The sequence below is a fragment of the Equus caballus genome, chromosome 21, assembly GCF_041296265.1.
Source record: "Equus caballus isolate H_3958 breed thoroughbred chromosome 21, TB-T2T, whole genome shotgun sequence".
Taxonomy (NCBI): Eukaryota; Metazoa; Chordata; class Mammalia; order Perissodactyla; family Equidae; genus Equus; species Equus caballus.
This window is the reverse complement of record NC_091704.1, coordinates 37,017,639-37,041,284: the sequence shown is the minus strand read 5'-3', so window position 1 is coordinate 37,041,284 and position 23,646 is coordinate 37,017,639. Positions and strand designations below refer to the sequence as shown.

At 36.7% G+C, this 23,646-nt stretch overlaps 1 protein-coding gene across 4 annotated transcripts in view; it reads left to right on the top strand.

Moving 5' to 3' along the window:
• The first annotated feature begins 1,981 nt into the window (after positions 1-1,981).
• MRPS30 (mitochondrial ribosomal protein S30) overlaps positions 1,982-23,646 on the top strand; it is a 159,127-nt gene continuing 137,462 nt past the window's right edge. For 3 of the 4 annotated variants that reach the window (XM_070246833.1, XM_070246832.1, XM_070246831.1), the window contains exons 1-4: positions 1,982-3,174; positions 4,779-4,924; positions 5,676-5,781; positions 7,116-7,292. In XM_070246833.1, the coding sequence (XP_070102934.1) occupies positions 2,586-3,174; positions 4,779-4,924; positions 5,676-5,781; positions 7,116-7,292 (1,018 nt within the window). In that variant the 5' untranslated portion in view covers positions 1,982-2,585. Of the gene's footprint in view, positions 3,175-4,778; positions 4,925-5,675; positions 5,782-7,115; positions 7,293-9,497; positions 9,919-23,646 lie in introns of those variants that run through there. The other variant, XM_005615071.4, reaches the window with a different exon arrangement.

The following is a 23,646-nucleotide window of genomic DNA, read 5'->3' as shown; positions in this document are numbered from 1 at the left end:
CCCCCAATGTGACTGTATTTAGAGATAGGGCCTTTATGGAAGTAACTAAGGTTGAGTGAGGTGATAAACGTAGGGTGCTAATCCGATAGGCCTCTCTCCTTATAAGAGATCCCAGAGAGCTCAGTCTCTCTCCAACATGTGAGGACACAGTCAGAAGGTGGTTGTCTTCAAGCCAGGAAGACAGCTCTCACGAGAAGCCAACTATACCGGCACCCTGATCTCGGACTTTAGAAGTCTGAGAATATAAATTTCTGTTGTTTAAGCTAGCAAGTCTACGGTATTAGTCAGCCTCAGCTCAGGCTGACTAATACAGAGTAATTCTTTTAAAAACCTAAGTTACACAATGACATCTGTGTGAGTAGAACCCTCCAATGGCTTCCCACTGCTCTCAAAGTATTAGTTAAGAATCCTAACAATCCTAGCAGTTGCCTCTAGGAACATATAAATTCTGGCTCCTTTCCTTTCTAATCCAATTTCCTACTACTCTCTCCGTCCATCACTTCCTTCAACCACACGAGCCTCCTCCCTGGTTCTTCAACCTGCTAGGCATGTTCCCATCTCAGGGCCTCTGCACTAGCTGTTCCTTCTGCTGGAATTCTCTTTCCTCAGATATCAGCATGGTTCACTCCCCACTTCCTTCAAGCCTTGGCTCCAATGTCATCTTTTCAATAAGCACTACCCTGACCACACACTTTGAAATTGCAAACAAACCCCCTCCCCCCATACTGCACTGATGATCCTCACATCCTCTGCTTTATTTTTTCCACAGCATTTACTCCCTTCTAACAAATAATATAATTTACTTATTTTTTTATATTTTATTGTCTGTCTCCCTCTGTTGGAGTATTAGCTTTTGGCTGTTTTGTTCACAAAGTATTCTTATCATTTAGTTCGCTGCCTAACACATAAATTGCATTCAATAAATATTTATTAAATAAAACTGATGGAGAAGCACAGAACCTGGTTTCTGGTCGCAATGCTGTCCCTACTATGCTGTATGATTTGGCCTTATATATGCTTCTTTGTGTGTAATATAAAAGCTTTGGTCATAGTAGAAAGAAAGCCTACCTTTTTCCATGGTCCTGACTCATCAGCATGCTCTTCTGTTCAGACTTATGCAGTCCTGCTCCTTCCTTCATTAGGCATGCTCTTTCCTTTCCCAGAGCCACCCTCCTTGATTCATAATGTTCATATGATTATAAATATTTATATTTATATTAGATATATTGGATAAATTGAAATTTGCTTCACTCACTAAAAAAGTATAAGCAATTTCTGATGGAATTAATGTTAACTGATCTCTAGTTCTAAAATCTATGTTAGAATGGTATGAGAATTTATAAAAATATTGAGCGAGAACTTCTATGATACACTCTCAAAAAGCATATTTATTACTTCTTTACACAAAGAAGTGTCACTTCAATTTAAGTAATATTGAGTATCTCACTTTTACCTTTTAAATACTGAATAAGGGTTTAAAGATATCAACTCTTCCATGTTCTCCTTTTGTTGTTAATGTTAAAAGGATATTTGAAATTCTGCTTGCAACTTCTCACACAAGATATTATTTTAATGAATTTGAGGTATTCATTTCTGTCAGTTTAACAGACTTGCAACTTCAGAGTAAAATTGTACCATCAGTTCTAATTAAGGTTTACATAAGTTATAACTTCCTTTAGCAACAAAATGTTTGGTTTTCAATATCCTCAAGAATTATTGCAATAACTCCAAATAAATATTATTCTAGTTTCTAATTATAATAGGAGAATGACTTAATAAATTAGATTACCTGAAATGAATTTAGATTTTTAGTGATTTAGGTGACTTTTTTCAGCACATATTTTGGAGTACCCATTATGCAAAGGTATTTGATTGGCTGCTCAGGATTAAAAAATAAAACAGTTCCTACTTTAAGAAGCTCACAGATTAGTAGGAATCAACTCATGGTGAAATAATAACGAGTTTTAACACAAAGCAAAATTTAAACACAATTCTTTAGTAGTTTTTACAAATCTGTATATCAATTAGCATAGAGAAATACATGCAATTATTTTCCCAAAGATTAGCAGTGGTCACCTGAATGATACTTGCATCATTTTAAAAATAAACATATATTATCAAAAAACATGCTAAACTATTTTCAGTATTTTCAATAAGAAGTTTCAATAAGAAGTTTCAACCCCAAGAACTAAAACAGAAAAGAAGTTGGGTGTGCCATACACAAATGAAATCATTTTAGCTAAGAGATAGAGGCTGCGGTGCAGAATGTTCCTAAACGGTTTCTGGCGAGGGTTGCCCTGGTTGGAACAGAAACCCAGGCGGCAGCACCTCCCATATAAAAGCTTCCTTCCCCCCGGTCAGACCGGCGGAAAACCCATCGGCACACAAGTTCTTCCTTTCACTTACGAACGCTCGGGACTACAAAGTTGGAAAAGTGATTTAATTGGCTAAGAACTGGATGACGCAACGTATCTCAAGTCCAGTGAGAATCGGCCTCCCCAAGCCTGGCTCAGATTCCGCTTTCTGATTGGTTCTTACGGCAAGAGTTGCTGAAGTTGACCTCTGGCACCGGAACCCCAGCAAAGATGGCGGCGGCCAGGTATTGGAGGCTTGTGCCCCGCGGTCCAGGGCTGTCATTGCACACCGCGGCCGCGGCCGCCGTGACGGCTCCAGAAATGATCGGCCCAGCTGTCGCGGCGGCCCCCGTTGCGCGCTACCCCCCGATTGTGGCCTCCCTGAAGGCCAAAAGCAAGGCAGCCCGGCAGCGGCGAGTGGAGCGGTGGCAGGCGATGGTGCACGCGGCCGAGTCGGTGGATGAGAAGCTGCGAATCCTCACCAAGATGCAGTTCATGAAGTACGTCGTTTACCCGCAGACCTTCGCCCTGAACGCCGACCGCTGGTACCAGGGCTTCACCAAGACCGTGTTCCTGTCGGGCCTGCCGCCGCCGCCCGCCGAGCCCGCGCCCGCGCCCGCGCCGGCCCGGGACCTAGCGGCCCTGCGCGCCGCCGCGTGTGACTGCCTCCTGCAGGAGCACTTCTTCCTGCGGCGCAAGGGGCGCCCGCCCCTCTACCGGGAATATGAGACCATCGGCTCGCCCTTCCTGGATCAGCTGGTGGCCGCCCTCATGGGCCTGCTCAGCGCTCACAACCCGGCCCTGGCTGCCGCCGCCCTCGGTGAGCCTGGGGCCCGCCACACCGAGCCGGGGAGGTTGGGATGTGTGGCCCCTCGCCCCAGGTTTGCCCCTTCTTCATTTCTTTCTGCTTTGTCAGTCTTTCTCTCGGCCTTTCGCTCTTAGGTGGGGGCAGCCTGGTTCAGGAGCAGTCACTGCACTAGGAATTTGGAGACTGGGTTCTGTTACCTGTGCTGCCACCTATTAACTGTAGCACCCCAGACTAGTAGCCTTAGGTCTCCTGGCTTTCAGGCCTTGACTCTGCTTTGTGAAGGTCCAGCCAAATGGAAGAGTAGCGTTGATGGCTTTTTGGTTCTTCCACCAAAAAGTTACGCGACCATATGTCAATTCCTTGACCTCTTTCAGCCAAATTTTTCTCATTTTCAAGATGCGAATTACGATAATAGTACTTCGTCATAGAATTGCGAAGATTAAAGGCGATATTGATTAAAATTCCTGACGTTTATTTAGTGCTTACTGTTTGCCTGTCCCTGTTGTAAATTTTGTGTGTGCCAACGCATTTATCATAATAACTGTTTACAGTAAGTAGCAGTGTTTTATAAATGAGAAAAAAATCTGAGGCACAGGAACGTAAATGTATCTAGTCAAAAAGCCCATGGGGACCGGCCCAGTGAAGCAGCGGTTAAGTTCAACCATTCCGCCTGGGCGAACGAGTTGGGATCCCCGGTGTGCACCTACCTACTGCTTGTCAAGCCATGCTGTGGCAGGCGTCCCACACATAAAGTAGAGGAAGGTGGGCAGGGATGGTACCTCAGGGCCAGTCTTCCTCAGCAAAAGGAGGAGGATTGGTGGCAGATAGCTCAGTGCTAATCTCCCTGAAAAAAAAAAAAGACAGATTTGGAGCTCAGGATTCAAACCCAGCCATTCTGGGTTCCCAGTAAACAATTAGCAACTTCTGGTACCCATTCTGTCCAGACATAAAAAGTAATTAATGGATAGCCAGTTTTAAAAATCAGTGTTTCTGATGTGTTCATCATTTTATATCTACCACCCAGTAGGTACCTTAATAAATATTTGTTGAATTACCGTTATAATGACTGTAGATGTGTGCTCAACTGAGTCTTGTAGAGTGGATGTTAATTCCCTCACAGTTGGGAAGGAAGTGGTCTTGAGGGAAGCATCATGGTCTTTGTCTACTCATGATTAATGGCCTAGGAAAATTTACTTAAGCTTGTCAAGACCCAGGATCTTCTTCTATAAAATGGAGATGATGACAACTATACATACCTTTGAGAGTTATTGTGAAGATTGAATTAGTAATTCATAAGATAGCTCTGACGCCTATTAAACTTTTTATTTCTGGTGAGTGCTATCCCTGTTTTCTCTTAACTGGGAAATCTCTTTGGTTGGTGTTTAGTGTAGTGATGGCGTAAGTAGACAGTAAATGTTGAGCATGATATTTAAGTCATGATCATTTGAGTTAAATTATCACGTAACCCAGATTCTTTATATTACGTCAAACAGTAATTTTTGATGTATTTTTCATTAGCACAATCATTCTTGAGTTCTGTATTGCTGAGTTTAGTATTCTAATAATCAAATTTATCGAAACGATCAGATAAAAACATTTTGAATATCTTTTGATAGATTGTAAACGCCCAGTTCACTTTTACTGGTTGCGTGGTGAAGAAATTATTCCCTGTGGTCATCGGAAAGGTCGAGTTGATGCTTTGCGATACCAAATAAATGATAAACCAAACAACCAGATTCGAATGTCCAAACAACTCCCAGAGGTAAGGATTTATTGCATCTGTATCTGTTGACGTCTGATGATGAAATGTCATAGGCAGACTAGGTAATGGGTTTGGTAGGATGGAAAGTTTTGGATGGATCCCTTGCCTTTTGTTTCTGTTGAATACATCTTAACTGAGATTTTTTTCAGTTTCTAACCTTCTATGGTATATGTATATTCCGCAAAGGTCAAATAATCATTTTAAGTGGAGTTAAGGCATCAGTTTTTAGGACCATATAAATCTTTTCTTTTTCTTAATATAAAAATACTGATAATAGTTTATGGTTGTAATTTACAGTAGACTACACTACCTAATCGTACATCAAGGCATCTTTTCAGTTATAACCTGGTCATTTTACGTATTTGCAGTTCTTTTGGAGATAACAAGTATATTTTGAGTCTTGTCTGTGTGTCCATGTCAAAGGTTGGCACATTTTTTTCTATAAAGCTCTAGATGGTAAGTATTTTAGCCTTTGGGGGCCATAAGTCTCTGTTCCAACTGTTTATCTCAGTTCTTATTGTATAAAAGCAGCCACACACCTTATATAAATGAATGCGCATGACTGTGTTCCAGTAAAACTTTCTTTTGTAAAAACAAGTGGCTGCCTGGATTTGGCCCATCATTAGATGGTAGTGTTATCAAATCATTTTTTAAGAACATCTTATTTTTAAGATTTTTAAATTTATCAAGAATGTGAGTAAAATATATATTAGTGTTGCTGTGAATTCACCTAATGACTTTTCTTTTTAAGTTTGTGCCGCTGGATTATTCTGTACCTATAGAAATCCCCGTTATGAATTGTAAGCCAGACAAACTTCCATTATTTAAACGGCAATATGAAAATACCATATTTATTGGTAAGTATCTCTTTTGATATATTGTGCCATAAAGGTATTCACAGTGTCCTGTGCAAACTTGCATAATTAATTCTTGGTGACCAAGAGGTTCAGGTCCATAAGCAATGCAATTCATAATCTCAGTTGGTTGTAATACACATGAAAATTGGCAGGAAAATATTCTTTCAGCTCACCGTTTAACATTTTACTTGTTTCTACTGAAATAGCAGTGTTTAACTTTAAAAAATACTTATACTTATTAGGCTCTATTGACTTATATAGAAAAAGTAATTTGTATTTTTTCAAAAGCAAACAAGTGTAGAACTGGACTTGAGGCAGTGGTTGTCTCTTTTACAAAAGCCTTCTGTTTGTGCTGCACACTGATAACCATCAGGAATATAAAAATTAATAAGGATTGAAGTCCCCCCTCATACAGCTTATTCTTTTGCTATTTTTTCTTCATTTATGAATTCCTAACCAATTTGAGGAAGATTTTCAGAAAGCAGCTTTATACTTGTCGCCCAGACCTATTTTACTGGCCCCTTCTCAGTCGCTGTGGTCTTAGAGAGTGAATTATGGGGAACTGTTGCTTGAAAGCACGTTGCCACTAAAGGCAGGATTAGCAGCGTTTCATGAAATGCTTAATGCATTTAATTTTAATGCCCTTAATTTTTTACTTAGACATTAGTATAAAAATCAATTTTTTTTTATTAGGAGCAAGGTATGTAATTATTACATAAAAATAATAAATGAAGTTTGTAAAGTTATGAAGTGTTTGTATCCTTTGGTGAATGTCACCAGGAGAATAACAAGGCTCCTTATGAAGCCTAAGGGGTTTGAGAAAACTGAAATAATATGGAATTTTAAGTAAATTTTATGTGTGTTCTTTTGACTTATCCTATGTGGGCTTAATGGCATCTAGCAGCTTGTACTTTCATGTGAAATTTAATTTTATTATAATCAATAAAATAAATAAGTAAACCAGGGCCGGCCCCGTGGCGGGGTGGTTAAGTTCGCCTGCTCCGCTAAGGTGGCCCAGGGTTTCGCCAGTTCAGATCCTGGGCACGGACATGGCACTGCTCCTCAGGCCACGTTGAGGTGGCGTCCCACATGCCACAACTAGAAGGACCTGCAACTAAGATATTCAACTATGTACCCGGGGGGCGGGGATTTGGGGAGATAAAGCAGAAAGTAAATAAATAAATAAATAAACTGACCTTTCCATGTGTGTGTTTTGACTAGTGATCACCTAATGAGTAGAGGAGAAAGGTGGGTTTGAAGTAAATACTAGGGGCGTGTGCTCCAGATGTTCTACATGTGCATTTCATCTGAAAAGTTTGTATTTTTCTCTTCAGGCTCAAAGACAGCAGATCCATACTGTTACGGACATACCCAGTTTCATCTGTTACCTGACAAATTCAAAAGGGAAAGGCTTTTGAAAAAGAACTGTGCTGATCAGATAGAAGTTGTTTTTAGAGCTAATGCTATTGCAAGCCTTTTTGCTTGGACTGGAGCACAAGCTATGTATCAAGGTAACACTAATTTTATAACATTATTGTTCTTAGAAGATGTCTATGACATTTTAAGAATTCAGTAGTTCACGTTGTTTTCTTTGGGTTAAAATGCAGGTTGAATCTTAGCATTTTGAAAACTTTTGCATTGGCACAAGGTACAGTTGTTTTAAAATCCATAATTGCATAGTTTCCATTTACACCTGATAAGTGGCACATCGGTAGTTACTTTGATCTTTTATTTTGACCACTTGTGTGTGAATGTATTTTTTTCTGATGGTGTTGTCAAGCGTTTCAAAGCCTGTACCCAACTAAGTCAAATGATAGCAGCTGTCTGAAACTAGAAAAGGAAATGCTTTGGCCGATTAAATTTTAGATTAAATCACAGCTATCCAATTTAATGTCTATGAAGGCCATATCCATGATGTGGTTTAGGAGATTGTCCATTCATTCAGTAAGTAGTGAATGCTTTTTATGTGCCAAGCACTGCTGGCCTTGCAGATACAGTGTTGAATGAGACAGACAGATCCTACTCTCCTGGAGTTTATAATATAGTGAGGAGAGTACAAGATAATAAACATGTACTATTTTTAGCTAGTGATAAGACTGTGGAGAAAATATACTAGATAAGGGGTAAAATGATTTATGGGGTGCAAGTATAAATGAGGTGTGGGGCAGAATCCATTCAAACAGAGTGATTCCGGAGAGGTCTCTAAAAAAATGACATTTGAACTGAGACCTGAATGGTAAGGAGCTGCCTATGCACAAACTTGGGGGAAAGACACTTCCAGGCAAGAGGAATGGCAAGTAAGTTGTCTGAGGTGGGAACAGACTTGAAGTATTTAAGGAACAACCTGAAAGCTAGTGAAGAAAAGGAGGGGGAGAATGCTAGAGGGTGAGATAGAGGAAGTCAGCAGCTTTATCACATAGCACTGTTAGATTAGAGCACATTGTGAGCCATTTGGATTTTATTGCAAAACCTGAAGTAATATAATATGTAACTCGATTAATCCTCTATAAATATCCAGGAGGATTTTAATACAGATTTAATTACTGCCAGGCTCACGTTTTTCCTATATATGTATGTGTGTGTGTGTGTGTGTGTGTGTGTGTGTGTGTGTATGTAATTTAACCTTATACTCACTATTTTGATTTTTGTTTCTATAATGGAAATAAATGGAGAGAGTAGGAATAGGGGTAGAAAGAATCAGAAAAGGTGAGAGGAAACTTTCTTGAAGATTTTAAAATGATGCTGTTTATTCATGAAAGATAAAATACTTCTTTTTACAGTATAGTTAATTCCATGTTTTAACATTATTCGTTGGCTATCTCCATTAAGGCTGATAGAAAATGTGTGGGAGGGCTGGCCCCGTGGCCGAGTAGTTGAGTTCGCGCACTCTGCTGCAGGCGGCCCAGTGTTTCGTTGGTTCGGGTCCTGGGCGCCGACGTGGCGCTGCTCATGGGGCCACGCTGGGGCGGCGTCCCATGTGCCACAGCTGGAGAGACCCACAGCAGACAATGTACAACTATGTACCGGGGGTCTTTGGGGAGAAAAAGGAAAAAAATAAAATCTTTAAAAAAAGAAAACGTGTGGGGAAGTGAACTTACTGCTTAGCCTTGGCAGTTGGGTTTGAAAGTATTAAAGCCAGTGAGCCTGGAACAAGAAGCAGCCAGAAAATTTGAGTAGCAAAGGTATTAAGACACCCTGGAACCTTATGTTGACATAAGACACACTGGGCAAAACAACAGCAACTCATAAAACCAATTTGAAATACATAAAGGAAGATACAGAATGAATCTAATGACATGGCTGAAATCCTTAGAAAGTCAGTTTTTTTCTGAAGGTGTTTGTAGATTTGGTGAAGTAAATGGCCGTAATGGTTATTGGGTGGTAGATGCAGCTGGTATAGGGAAATTTGAACATATTTGAAGTTGATGAGTAATGATGTAGTTAGTGCCAGATGTAGGGGAGATCTGCATAGATAGAGCTGGCTGCCCTTCTTAGATGAAGTGAGTTAAAGTTGAAGACTGAAGTTGTTGAAAAGATGTGTCATGAGTTTGGGGAAACTAGAAGGGAGAAAATAATTCTTGATACAGAAATGGAATATAGGATTAGAATGGATGAGATGGGAAAACTTTGAGAGCTCTAGGAATTTGGTAGATAAAACATCTAGATTTTAGGAGGTATTTGATACTGTCAAATTTCAGCGTGACTCTCTTCTACAGGATTCTGGAGCGAAGCGGATGTTACTCGACCTTTTGTCTCCCAGGGTGTGGTCACAGATGGAAAATACTTTTCCTTTTTCTGCTACCAGTTAAATACTTTGGCACTGACTACACAGGCTGATCAAAATAACCCTCGTAAAAATATATGTTGGGGAACACAAAGTAAGCCTCTTTATGAAACAATCGAAGACAATGATGTAAAAGGTTTTAATGATGATGTTCTACTCCAGTTGGTTCACTTTCTACTGAATAGACCAAAAGAAGACAAATCACAGCCATTGGAAAACTAAGAGAAAACATTTGATTCAGGACTTTGGAAATACTTAAATTTTACCAAAGGAACAATAAAAGGATTTTTGATGATGAGACTTCTGTCAAATATTAAATAAATTGATTTTGAGACAAATATTTCTTACGTTAACCTATGAGTAGACCTCTCATTCTGTTCAGAATATGTCACTGAAGAATTTAATTTTAGATATAGTATGTTGATCTAAAGATAATTTTATTTATATATGACTTAACTGATGAGACTAATTGAGCTATCTTCAATACCTGGTATTAATTATGTGTGATTTTAAAAGTAATATAAGGGGAATAACTCAAATGCTTGAGAATATGTAAATATTTTCTCATATTTTCCTTTTTATTTTTAATTTTTTAATAACATGGTATAGAGTTTCAGAGCCCTACCCAAAACTCTTCAAAATACGAACAGTATTCTGCACATATAGGAAACTGAGGCCCAAAAAAGTTGTGACTTTTCCAAGGTTTCACAGATGATTAATAATATAACTGATGAATTATATGCAACTTAGGTCCGTAGCACTTACAGGTAATGTTAACGTATTTCAGTTAGTGTCATTTCCTCTATCTCAAAGATTAGGAAACGAGGTTTGATATGTTTCAAAATCAATTGTCAGTTGGTAAAATTGTTAATCTTGTTGAGAATTAAGGTTTATTCGTACTATTTTTAGTGAGCAAAAAGAATTACCTTTGTATAATCGTGCTTACACTTATTTTATATAACCACCTTTTGTGAATATTTAAAATACCCCATTATTTACTGTAGTTTTCTTTTCTTTCTGTACTTCACAGTTTTTCTTTACTGTAGCTGTTTTTTCTTTCTTTCTTCATTGTTTCCTCCCTCCCTCTCCTTCAAGACAGGTCACAGTTATATTGCGTAGATGTTTCGGCTAGAAGCCAAGGGATTGTTTACCACAAATAATTGCTAAACTGAAGGAATCTCATTTGAAAGGTGTAATTCAGTTCAACCAAGTGCCTACTTTGCAAGGCATTGTGCTAAGTGTTCCATCTTTACTTTTAGTTTTCCCAGAATCCCATGTAATTTCACTCCTCCATTCTGTTATTTAAGCTGTTTCCAAAGCTTGGAAAACTCTTTTATACCCTAGGTCCTGTCTGTCCCAACCTGTCTATTGCATTCGCATTCATCCCTCGTGGAAAAATGCAAATGTAGAGAGAGTAACCCTAGCAAGCTCCAAGTACAATGATCTCTCTTAATCTTGACTTTCTAACTTACTGAATCTTAGGCAATTTGAACCTTGATTTTTGCTTTCATAAAAACAAAATAATCTCACAAAGCTGTAAAGATTAAAGGAGCTAGTGCATGTGAAAGAGCTTTTAAAATACTATGGAATTAAAAGATTTAGGGTTCAGTTGAAATGCTTTCTTTCCCTGAACTGATTATATTTAATCCATATTTAATTGTCCCATCCTTTGAATACATATTCCTCTATGGTAGCGCCTGTTTCATTCTCTTGTAACAATTTTCTCAATACAAATGTTAGAGAACACACACACACCACACATATATACCTGTACATATATGTCAAGACTTCATATAGCACCTACTATATTTTACTATGTGGTTTAGATATTTTACATATTTAGCTCATTTAATCATCACAACCATTCCATGAGGTGGGTAGCATTATCCCCATTTTGCAGATGGGATAACAGGACACAGATTGTCCAGTAACTTAGTTAACGTCACACAACTGGAAAGTGGCAGCATAAGAATTTGAGCCCAGGTGCTCTGACTCCAGGGCATATTCTAGCCACTATGGTAGACAGTCTCCAAAAATGCACTGTGGATGTAATCAGTGCTACAGTAGAGCATCAATGGTATAAGTTTAAATAAAGGATGGGATAATTCTGACTGATAGGAATACTAGGAACATGTCTTGAAGCACTAATAGCATTTGAATTGTTTTTTGATAGGTGGCATTTTCCCAAAACGAGAATAAGTGGATGGAACTGAGTGAAAGTGAAAAGCATCAGGGCTTCCTTGGGAAATGGGCAGTAACTTGACTTATCCAAGTTGGGTGTGGTCTAAAAGCAGTTGAAGAAAACAAATTACTTAGCAAGGACTGAAAATCTAGCTGGTCTCAGAGTTGCTCCTAACACTAAACATTAGGAAACAATGTAGCAATGCTTAGACTTCTGGGGGGAAAGTTACTCATCTAGACTAGGCAAGATGAACATAGGTAGGACAGTTGAAAATATGTCACAACACCCAAGTTCCTTATAAAATAAGTTCATTGAAAATGTATTGCAGTTGATTTTGCTTCAAATGGCTTAATAGGAGGAACCAATGAATGGAGGATCAAAATGAATAAAGAGTACACAATCATATCAGGCAAATGTAAGCATAAAGCAGAGTTAGCGATGTCAATTTCAAAGAATTCAAGGCAAAAATCCAGTGTTGAAAGGTCATTTTGTATTGCAAATTGTAATCAGTATATGAAATGTTGAAGTAAATCTTAGTCTTAAGAAATCAAAATAACTGAAAATAAGGAGCAATTAGTAAAGTTAATTAAAAAATTTGGTACCTTTGGGGCTGGCCCCGTGGCGCAGCAGTTATGTTCACATGTTCTGCTTTGGTGGCCCAGGGTTGGCCCGTCCAGATCCCCGGTGCGGTCATGGCACCACTTGCAAGCCATGCTGTGGCAGGCGTCCCACATATAAAGTTGAGGAAGATGGGCATGGATGTTAGCTCTAGGCCAGTCTTCCTCAGCAAAAAGAGGAGGATTGGCAGCAGAGGTTAGCTCAGCACTAATCTTCCTCAAAAAAAAAAAAAAAAATTTGTACCTTACAAACAGAATAGATCTTTTAAAATATGATAGAACATGTGCCAAATCACTTCTTAGACTACAGAAAGTGTCAAGAAATTATTAAAAGCAGGAATTATATAGCTCAGGGACTCTATCCACACCACAATATACCCAGAAAATATTAATGTAGTTTTGGGCCAGAAACATCTAATCATTTGAAAATAAAAGTATATTCTTAAATGACTATTGAGTTCCTACTAATTTGCCTGGACAGGATATTCAATATGTAATCAAACACTCCCAGAGCTATATCACAATGTAAAAATGAAAGATAGTTGTCTTACTTGCTTTTCCATTTTTAGTTACATGTATTTTTATATGATCTAGACGTTTGTATATTTCCTATGCTTGACAAAATTGCTTTGTTTAACCAAGAAAGCATTTTGTTAATGTAAAAGTAAAACTTTAGCTCGACTAAAATGCAAATCCTGCACATAAAAGTAGTGGGATATAGCCAAAGTTATCCTGAATCCATTTACTGCTGGGGATGCACGAAGGTCCTGCGGGAGAGAACCACTGGATAAAAACAATGTCTTCTGCAATTGTTAATGAACTTTGCTTTAATACTCTGAGAAGGAATGTTTTTTATATTAAAACACATGGAGTAGAGTAGAAAAACCCACATATATTATAAAAGATAAAACATGAAGTTCAAAGAAATTTTTGCTAATCTCAAAACTCAGAAAGCTCCGTATCTTTTGCTCTTTGCAGTCTTAGATTCGAGGTCTGTTTATCTGTTTACCAGTGTACTTACTGGGAAATTGATAATGTTATGTATTTATATAAAGTAAGAAAATAAAGAATCAGTGTTTGCCAGAATAGTTAAAAAAAAACCTAAGGAGAATCAGAAGAAAATACGAATGTAGAAAACAGTGAATTGGAAAAGAGAGAACAAAATCAACAAGTACATGCAATAACTGGTTCTTTCTCCTAGCCCCTCCCATGTTAGTAAAAGACATAATATTCTGGCAAATCTAATCAAGAGGAAACAGAAAAGATAATTGGAAAAGGTGAAGCAATATACATGGCAGAGGTTCTAGATACACAAGAAAATACTATATATAAGAGATTAATTTGGACATTTTTCCCTGAGAAATATAAACAAAAAGAAACAGAAAACTTCATAAGAAACCTCCCCACAAGGGTACAGAGCAATACAATTTATCTGTGAAAATTCTTTAAAATTTCCATGAAGTGAACCCAAAGTTTGGAATGCTACTTAATTCATTTTATTAACTCCTCCCAATACTTTTAAAAATTCTATTCAGGTCATATTGGTTTATAACATTCTGTAAATTTCAGGTATATATTATTATATTTCAGTTTCTCTATAGACTGCATCATGTTCACCATAGTCTAGTTTTTATCCATCACCAAACATATGTGCTCCTTTACCCCTTCACTCCCTCCACTCCCTTCCCTTCTGGTAACCACTAATCTGTTCTCCCTGATCTATGTGTTTGTTTATCCTCCACACATGAGTGAATCATACGGTGTTTGGCTTTCAATGTCTGACCTATTTCACTTAGCATAATACCCTCGAGATGCACCCATGTTGTTGCAAGTAGCACGATTTTGTCTTTTTTATGTCTGAGTAGTGTTCCATTGTGTGTATATATATATATATACCATGTATTCTTTATTCATTCATCTATTAATGGGCACTTGGATTTCTTCCACGTCTTGGCTATTGTCAGTAATGCTGCGATGAACATAGGGGTGCATAAATCTCTTTGAATTGTTGATTTCATGTTCTTTGGATAAATACCCAGTAGTAGGATAGCAAGATCATATGGTATTTCTATTTTTGAATTTTTGAGAAATCTCCATATTGTTTTCCATAGCAGCTGCACCAGTTTGCCTTCCCACAAGCAGTGTATGAGGGTTCCCTTTTCTCCACATCCTCTCCAACACATGTTATTTTTTGTCTTGTTAATTATACCCATTGTGATGGGTGTGAGGTGATATCTCAAGGTAGTTTTGAATTGCATTTCCCTAATAATTAGTGATGTTGAACATCTTTTCATATGCCTGTTGGCCATCTGTATAGCTTCTTTGGAAAAATGTCTCTTCATATCCTCTGCCCATTTTTTGATCAGGTTGTTTGTTTCTTACTTGTTGAGTTGTGTGAATTCTTTATATATTTCAGAAATTAACCCCTTGTTGAACATATGATTTGCAAATATCTTCTCCGAGTTGGTGGGTTGTCTTTTCATTTTGTTCATGGTTTCCTTTGCCATGCAGAAGCGTTTTAATCTGATAGAGTCCCATTTGTTTATTTTTTCTTTGGTTTCCCTTGCCTGAGTAGACATGAAACTTGAAAAGATACTGCTAACACCAATGTCAAAGAGTGTATTGTCTATATTTTCCTCTAAGAGTTTTATGGTTTTAGGTCTTACATTCAAGTCTTTAATCCATTTTCAGTTAATTTTTGTGTATGGTGTAAGATAGTGGTCTACTTTCATTCTTTTGCATGTGGCTGTCCAGTTTTCCCAACACCATTTATTAAAGAGACTGTCCTTTCTCCATTATATGTTCTTGGCTGCTTTGTCAAAGATTAGTTGTCCATAGGTATGTGGTTTTATTTCTGGGCTCTCAATTCTGTTCCATTGATCTGTGTGTCTGTTTTTCTGCCAGTACCATGCTGTTTTGATTACTATAGCTTTATAGTATATTTTGAATTCAGTAATTGTAATACCTCCAACTTTGTTCTTTTTTCCTAGGATTGTTTTGGCTACGTGGAATTTTTTGTTGTTCCTTATAAATTTTAGGATTCTTTGTTCTATTTTCATGAAGGTTGTCATTGGGATTCTGATTGGGATTCCATTGAATCTTTAGATTGCTATATGTAATATATGTATATGTATGCTATATGTAATACATTGCTCTATGTAATATGGACATTTTAGCTATGTTTATTCTTCCAATCCATGAGTACAGAATATCTTTCCATTTCTATATGTCTGCTTTGATTTAATCATGTCTTCTAGTTTTCCTTGTGTAGGTCTATCACCTCCTTGGCAAAATTTATTCCTAGGTATTTCATTCTTTTTGCTGTGATTGTATATGGGATTGTATTCTTGACCTCCCTTTCTACTAAGTTGTTATTAGTGTGTAGAAATGCAGCTGATTTTTGTATATTGATTTTATACCCTGCAACTTTGCTGTATTTGTTAATTATTTCTAACAGTTTTCTGATGCTTTCTATAGGGTTTTCTATATGTACAATCATGTCATCCACAAATAGTGAGAATTTTACTTCTTCCTTTCCAATTTGGATCCCTTTTATTTCTTTTTCTTGCCTAACTGCATTGGCTAAAACTTCCAGTACTGTCTTGAATAAGAGTGGTGAGAGTGGCCACCCTTGTCTTGTTCCTGTTCTCATAGGAATGCTTTTCAGTTTTTCACCATTAAGTGTGATGGTGGCTGTTGGTTTGTCAGGTATCACCTTAAAATGTTGAGGGACTTTCCTTCTATACTGATTTTATTGAGTTTTCATCATAAATGGATGTTTGGTCTTGTCAAATGCTTTCTATGCATCTATTGAGATGATCATGTGATTTTTATTCTTCATTTTTTTAATGTGGCTTTTCACATTGATTGATTTGTGGATGTTGAACCTTCCTGGCGTCCCTGGAATAAATCCCATGTGATCATGGTGTGTGATCCTTTTAATGTCTTTCTGTATTCAGTTTGCCAATATTTTGTTGAGGATTTTTCCATCTATGTTCATCAGCGATTTTGGCCTGTAATTTTCCTTTTTTGTGTTGTCCTTGTCTGACCTTGGTATCAGAGTAATATTAGCCTCATAAAATGAGTTAGGAAGCATCCCATCCTCTTCAGTATTTCAGGGTAATTTGAGAAGGATAGGAATTAAATCTTCTTCGAATGTTTGGTAGAATTCACCAGAGAAGCCATCTGGTCCTGGACTTTTGTTTTTTGCTAGATTTTTTATTACTGTTTCAATTTCTTTGCTTGTGATTGATCTATTCAGACTCTCTATTTTTGATTCAGTTTTGGGAGGTTGTATGAGTCTAACAATTTATCCATTTTTTCCAGATTATAAAATTTGTTCATGTATATCTTTTCATAGTATCCTCTTATAATCTTTTGTATTCCTTTGGTGTCTCTTATAATTTCTCCTCTTTCATTTCTGATTTTATTTATTTGAGTCTTCTGTTTTTTTCTTAGTGAGTCTGGCTAAGGGTTTATCAATTTTGTTTACCCTCTCAAAGAACCATCTCTTAGTTTCATTGGCCTTTTCTATTGTTTTCTTAGTCTCTGTTTTGTTTATTTTCTCTCTGATATTTATTATTTCCTTCCTTCTATTGACTTTGGGCTTTGTTCTTCCTTTTCTAGTTCTTTTAGTTATAGTGTAAACTTGTTTATTTGAGATTTTCCTTGTTTTTTTTTTAACATAGGCCTGTATTGCTATAAATTTCCCTCTTAGTACCACTTTTGCTACATCCCATAGGCTTGGTATATTGTGTTTTCATTTTCATTTGTCTCTGGCTATTTTTTGATATCTCTTTTGATTTCTTGATTGATCCAGTAGGTGTTCAGTAGCATGTTGTTTATTCTCCACACGTTTGTGACTTTCTCAGCTTTTTTCTTGTAGTTGATTTCTCGTTTCATTGCATTGTGATTGAAAAGATACTTGATATGATTTCAATCTTCTTAAATTTGTTGAGGCTTGCTTTGTTTCCCAAGATATGGTCTGTCTTTGAAAATGTTCCATGTGCACCCAAGAAGAATGTGTATTCTTGTGTTTTTAGATGGAATGTACTATATATCTATGAAGTCCATCTGGTCTAGTGTTTCACTTAAGGCTACTGTGTCCTTTTTGACTTTCTGTTTGGATGATCTATCCATTGACGTAATTGGAGTATTAAGATCCCTTACTATTATTGTGTTGCTGTCAATTTCTCCCTTAAGTTCTGTTAATAGTTGCTTTATATATTTTGGTACTCATATTTAAAGTATATATATATATTAACAAGTGTTATATTTTCTTGATGGCATGTCCTTTTTATCATTATATAATGCCCATCTTTGTCACTTATCTTTTTTCTCTTGAAGTTTGCTTTGTCTGATATAAGTATGGCTACACCCACTTTCTTTTACTTTGAGTATCATCTTGCATCCCTTCACTCTAATGTTTGTCTTTAGAGCTGAGATGTGTTTCCTGGAGGCAGCGTACTGTTGGGTCTTGCTTTTTAATACATCCAGCCACTCTGTGTCTTTTGACTGGTGCATTCAATCCATTTACACATAGAGTGATTGTTGATATATAAAGACTTAATACAGCCATTTTATTTTTTGTTTTCTTGTTGTTCTATATTTCCATTGTTTCTTTCTCCTTGTATTTCCATCTGCCATTTCAGTTTGGTGGTTTTCTGTGATGATTTTCTCATGATTTGTGGCTTTGCTCTGAATTTTTTGTTTTGTGGTTCCTATGAGGTTTATATAAAAGATCTCATAGATGAGAGTCTTTTTTCTGATAGCCTCTTATCTCCATTAGCTTATACAGGTTCTATCCCATTCCTCTTCCCCTTCTATGTTTTTCTTGTCACGTTATTTTTTGTGTGTGTGTTATGAATTTGTGAGCAATTGCAGTGTTTATAGTTATTGTTGTGTACACTTATTGTTACTGTTGTCACAAATTATTCTTTTTGTGTTAGGAGTTTGTGACCAATTGAAGTGCTCATAGTTATTTTTGATGCCTTCTTTCCCTTCATCCTTCACCCTTCATCCTAGCTAACCTATTCTGATATGAAGCTGCAATTTTCTGATTTTGTCTGTCAATTTATCTCCTTGCTCAAAGCTTTGTAAACCTTTGCCTTTTTGTTTCACATAGCAGGGCTCCCTTCAATATTTCTTGTAGGGCAGGTCTAGAGGTGATGAACCCCCTCAGCTTTTGTTTGTCTTGGAAAACTTTTGTTTCTCTGTCATATCTGAAGAATGATTTTGCCTGATAGAGTATTCTTGGCTGAAAGATTTTGTCTTTCAGTATTTTGAATATATCATTCCACTCTCTCCTAGCCTGTAAGGTTTCTGCTGAGAAATCTGCTGAAAGCCTGATGAGAGTTCCTTTTGGAGGTTGTAGGTTCTTCTCTTTTGCTGCCCTTAATATTTTTTCTTTGTCATTGACTTTTGACAGTTTTTATATTATATACCTTGAAAAAGGTCTTTTTGCATTGATGTAATTAGGAGTTCCATTTGTTTCATGTACTTGCATGTCCAGTTCTTTCTCCAGGTTTGGGAAATTCTTAGCTACTATTTCTTTGAATAAGCTGTCTCTCTTTTCTCCCCCTCTTCTCCTTCTGGGATACCTATAATCCTTATGTTACTTTTACTAATTAGGTCGAATATTTATCAAAGAATTTCTCCATTTTTAAAAAATCTTAATTCTCTCTCCTCCTCTACCTGAATCATTTCTATGTTTCTATCATCAGGCTCACTGATTCTCTCCTCCATAAGATCTACTCTATTTTTAATGCTTTCTACATTATTTTTTATCTGATTAATTTTGTTCTTTATTTCCAGAATTTGTATGTTTATTTGTTGCAGAGCTTCAAGCTTTATGGTGAAGTATTCCCTCTGTTCATTAATTTTATTCCTGGGCTCGTTGAACTGTCTTTCTTAATTTTCTGGTAACTTGCTGAGTTTCTTTATGGCAGCTATTTTGAATTCTCTGTCAGTCAGATTGTAATCTTTTGTAGCTTCAGGTTTGGTTTCTGGAGAGTTGTCATTTTCCTTCTGTTTTGCCATGTTGCTGTAGTTTTTCATGGTGGTTGATGAATTGATCCTCTGCCTGCATGTATGTGGTAGTAATCAACTTTTCTTATTTGGGTATGGCTTTGGTTACGTGGGTTCTGACCTGCTTCTGATTGTATTTGAGAGCCTACACATTCCATCCTCTACTGCCTCTGCCAGAAGCATCATCAGTGCCCTCCTTGTGCTGCATGTTAACTCATCCCAGTTTTTTTAAACAATCATTCAAAAACGTGTAGGTAAAATGCACATTTCAGTATAAATGCAGAAATCCCAAATAAATTATAATGTACCAATTTAAACAATAATTAAAAGAATCTACCCTCATAGGATAGAGTTAATTATGGAAATTCAGTAATAGATTGATGTTAGGAAATTTAGCATACATCTGTAGTTCTAAAGAGAAAAATAAGGCTTTTGATAAAATTCTTATTCTTACTTAAAAAAGGAAAGAAAAATAGGTAAGTATTAATGGAAGGATACTTTCATGAGAGCCTGATTCTAGTCAACACCCAACTCATGTTTAATGGTGAAACATGGCTGATATTCCCATTGAAAGCAGCTAAGACTGCCAACTTTGACCTTTATATGTTTTTCTGATCCATTCCAAGTGCCTGGAATCATAGAAGTAGGCACTCAATAAAAGTTTCTTAAATGAATGTGAATTAGTAAACTTAAGGTAGTCATTCTTTCTTGTTTGAGATCTGGTATATCCCCTTATGTATTTGTACCTTTTATATCTCAGCAAAATTGAAGGTTTTCTTTATAAAGATTCCCACACATTTCCTGTGCTTAGATTTTTATGTAATTGTAAATAACTTTTTTCTTTCCAATTCTATTTTTTATAGCTTAAAAACTAACTTTAGATAGCTGCTATTGATTGCTTTAAATTTATTTTGTTAAAGTTCAATTTATTTAAAATCAACACCCATTCTATTGAATGGGGTTAAGCTATGTGGTGTTTCCAATCCTGGCTGCACATTAGCATTGGTGGTGAGCTTTTTTTTTTTTGGCAGAGAAGGATTCACCCTGAGCTAACATCTGTTGCCAATCTTACTCTTTTTTTTTTTCTCCTCAAAGCCCCAGTGCATAGTTGTATATCATAGTTGCAAGTCCTTCTAGTTCTTCTGTGTGAACCACTGCCACAGCATGGCAACTGACAGATAGGTGGTACAGTTCCAAGATTGGGAAATGGACCCATGCTACCAAAGCAGTGAGAGTGCTGAATTTTAACCACTAGACCATCAGGGCTGGCTCCTAAAAGTTCAATTTAATTACCTCATTGACTCAAGGAATTTTTAGTTGATTCTCCTGAGATGTATAGGTCCAATCTGATTTAAACTCCTCTGAAACTGCTTATCAAAATAGGCAATCATTAACCTCAATGTAGCAAAATATATTGAGCAGTTCTGTGACCTTATTTTACTCAGTACAGATTGTCCCTGACTTACAATGGTTCAACCTGTGATTTTTCAACTTTAACATGTTGCAAAAGTGATATGCATTCATTAGAAACTGTACATTACTACTAATTTTGAATTTGGATCTTTTCCTGGGCTAGTGATATGCAGTACAATACTTTCTCATGATGCTGGGTGGTAACAGTGAGCCACAGCTCACAGTCAGCCATGTGATCACAGGGGTAAACAACTGATACATTTACAACCATTCTGTACCCAGTCAGCCATTCTATTTCTCACTTTCAGTGCAGTATTCAATAAATTAGGTGAGATATTCAACACTTTATTATCAAATAGGCTTTGGGTTTAATGAGGTTGCCCAACTGTAGGTTAATCTAAGTGTTCTGAGCACACTTAAGGTAGGCTAGGCTAAGCTATGATGTTCATTAGGTTAGGTGTATTAAATGCCATTTTGACTTACAATATTTTCAATTTACAATAGTTTTATTGGGACATAAACCCATTGTAAGTCAAGGAAGATCTGTACATCTGACTCATTTGGCACAGCTGACAGCCCCTTCAGTTTTGAAGTAGTGTCTTCTATGAAATGCTCGTGATTTTCTTCATATCTCATTGAGCATTCTTTCATTTTCCCTTTGCTGTTCTTCCTCTGATATTTCTTCAAATTTGGTATACCTCCAGGTTCTGCTGTAGGCTCCACCTTTTCTTTATCCACACTCTTTCCTTAGATGACCTTATCAAGTACCATAGATTTAAATATATTTATAAGCACATTCAAAATTACAATTTGATTTCAATTTTGTTTTTCATATCTAAACTGTCAGCATCACCATTGTAACTGAACAGGTCTGAGTGATTAAGATCATGGGCAATTTTTTTCCCTAATTTTTCAGTTTTCTAAATTTTTCAGAAAATACATATTAGTTTTATAATTAGAAAAAAAAATTCATCTTAATTATAGAAACTAGTTCTCTTTCTTGAGTGAACTGTAATTTGGAACCACCATCCTATGTCAAATTCTACTCCATCATAAGCAGCTTCATTGTGAAATTGTATTTGAAAAACCATTTCTTGATTTATTTATTTATTTAAGAAAATTGTATTCAATAAAATTCATCTGTTTAATCATACAGGTATTTTAACTATCCTAAATATTTGGTCCCTGAAAATTGAAAACTTAGATACCAGACAGGACAGCCTTAGATTTTTTTCAGGGGATATTTTAATAGACCAATCAAGTTAATTACTATGCATATTGCATTCTAAGTTAAATTCCAGCCCATTTTGGATAATACTTAAATTAAATTAAATATGAAGTAATGTTAGTTCACATAAAATATATTAGGCCCAATAATTTTTTTTGTTTTTTGAGTAAGATTAACCCTGAGCTAACTGCTGCCAGTCCTCCTCTTTTTGCTGAGAAAAACTGGCCCTGAGCTAACATCCATGCCCATCTTCCTCTCCTTTCTATGTGGGATGCCTACCACAACATGGCTTGCCAAGCAGTGCCATGTCCGCACCCAGGATCCAAACCGGTGAACCCCAGGCCACCAAAGCAGAATCTGTGAACTTAACTGCTGCGCCACTGGGCCAGCCCCTAGGCCCAATAATTTTAAAAATTACTCATTTACTACTACAGGCATACCTTGGAGATATTGCCAGTTTGGTTCCAGACCACTATAATAAAGCAAATATCACAATAAAATGAGTCACGTGAAGTTTTTCCTCAGTGCATGTAAAATTTATGTTTACACTATGTTGTAGTCTATTAAGTGTGTGATAGTTTTATGTAAAACAATGTACATACCTTAATGAAAAAATACTTTATTGTTAAAAAATGCTAGCCATCATCTCTGCCTTTAGTAAATCACTATCTTTTTGCTGGTGGAGGGTCTTGCCTCGATATTGATGGCTGCTAACTGATCAGGGTCAGGGTTTCAGAAGGTTGGGATAGCATAAGTTCAGTAAGAATCTGTTCTCCTTATAACAGGACATAATTGGAAACATTTGTTATATTAACAAGGCTTGACTAGAATCCTATATTTGAGGAAAACATACAGACACTCAGATCTGACCAGACAGCTTTAGGGGAGCAAAGATTGGATTTTGTAAAATAAAGACACTTGGAAATATTGGCCTGGTATCTTGCTTATATGGTTCTCAGCAAATTCACCAGGTGATTAAAGAAGGTCATTTCTCTGGCAGGTGCAAAGAACCCTCAGGATATTTTGGGGAACCTTGAGAAGAGAGGAATTCACCCAAATCTGTAGATATTGCAGGCAGAGTCTTATGACAAGTCCATGCTTTGATTTTCCTGGTCTCAAGAGGCCTTTAAAATTCCATTATATATTCTTTACAAAAAGTTTCAGCAAAGCAGATTTAAAAGAGTCTATATGATCAATTGCTATTCTTGCTGTACTTATGTAAATAATTGGGCCAAGTTTATTGAAACTGAACTGATTTTGCAAACCAATAAGTCTTAATTTGGCTATCTTGGTAAAAATCAGGGTGATTTTAGGTTAAAAAATTATGTTTCAATAAAAACTATAATACACATTTGTGAATGTTGGATTCTGGTTCTGTTAATTTTCTTTAAGGTTTTGTTTTCTACCTATAAACTGGACTGGACTGAATCCTGAATTATTCTAGTCTTCTCAAATATCTGGTACAGATCTCCAAATTAACATTTTCCATTTGGAATCATTGAGAACTGAAATAACCCTTGTTCCTGAAGCACTGCAAACAAGCTGGACAACTTGCCACTCAAAAGATACCTGAACACCCAATGACATTATCAGAGCTTCCTGGTTTGGGGGTTCA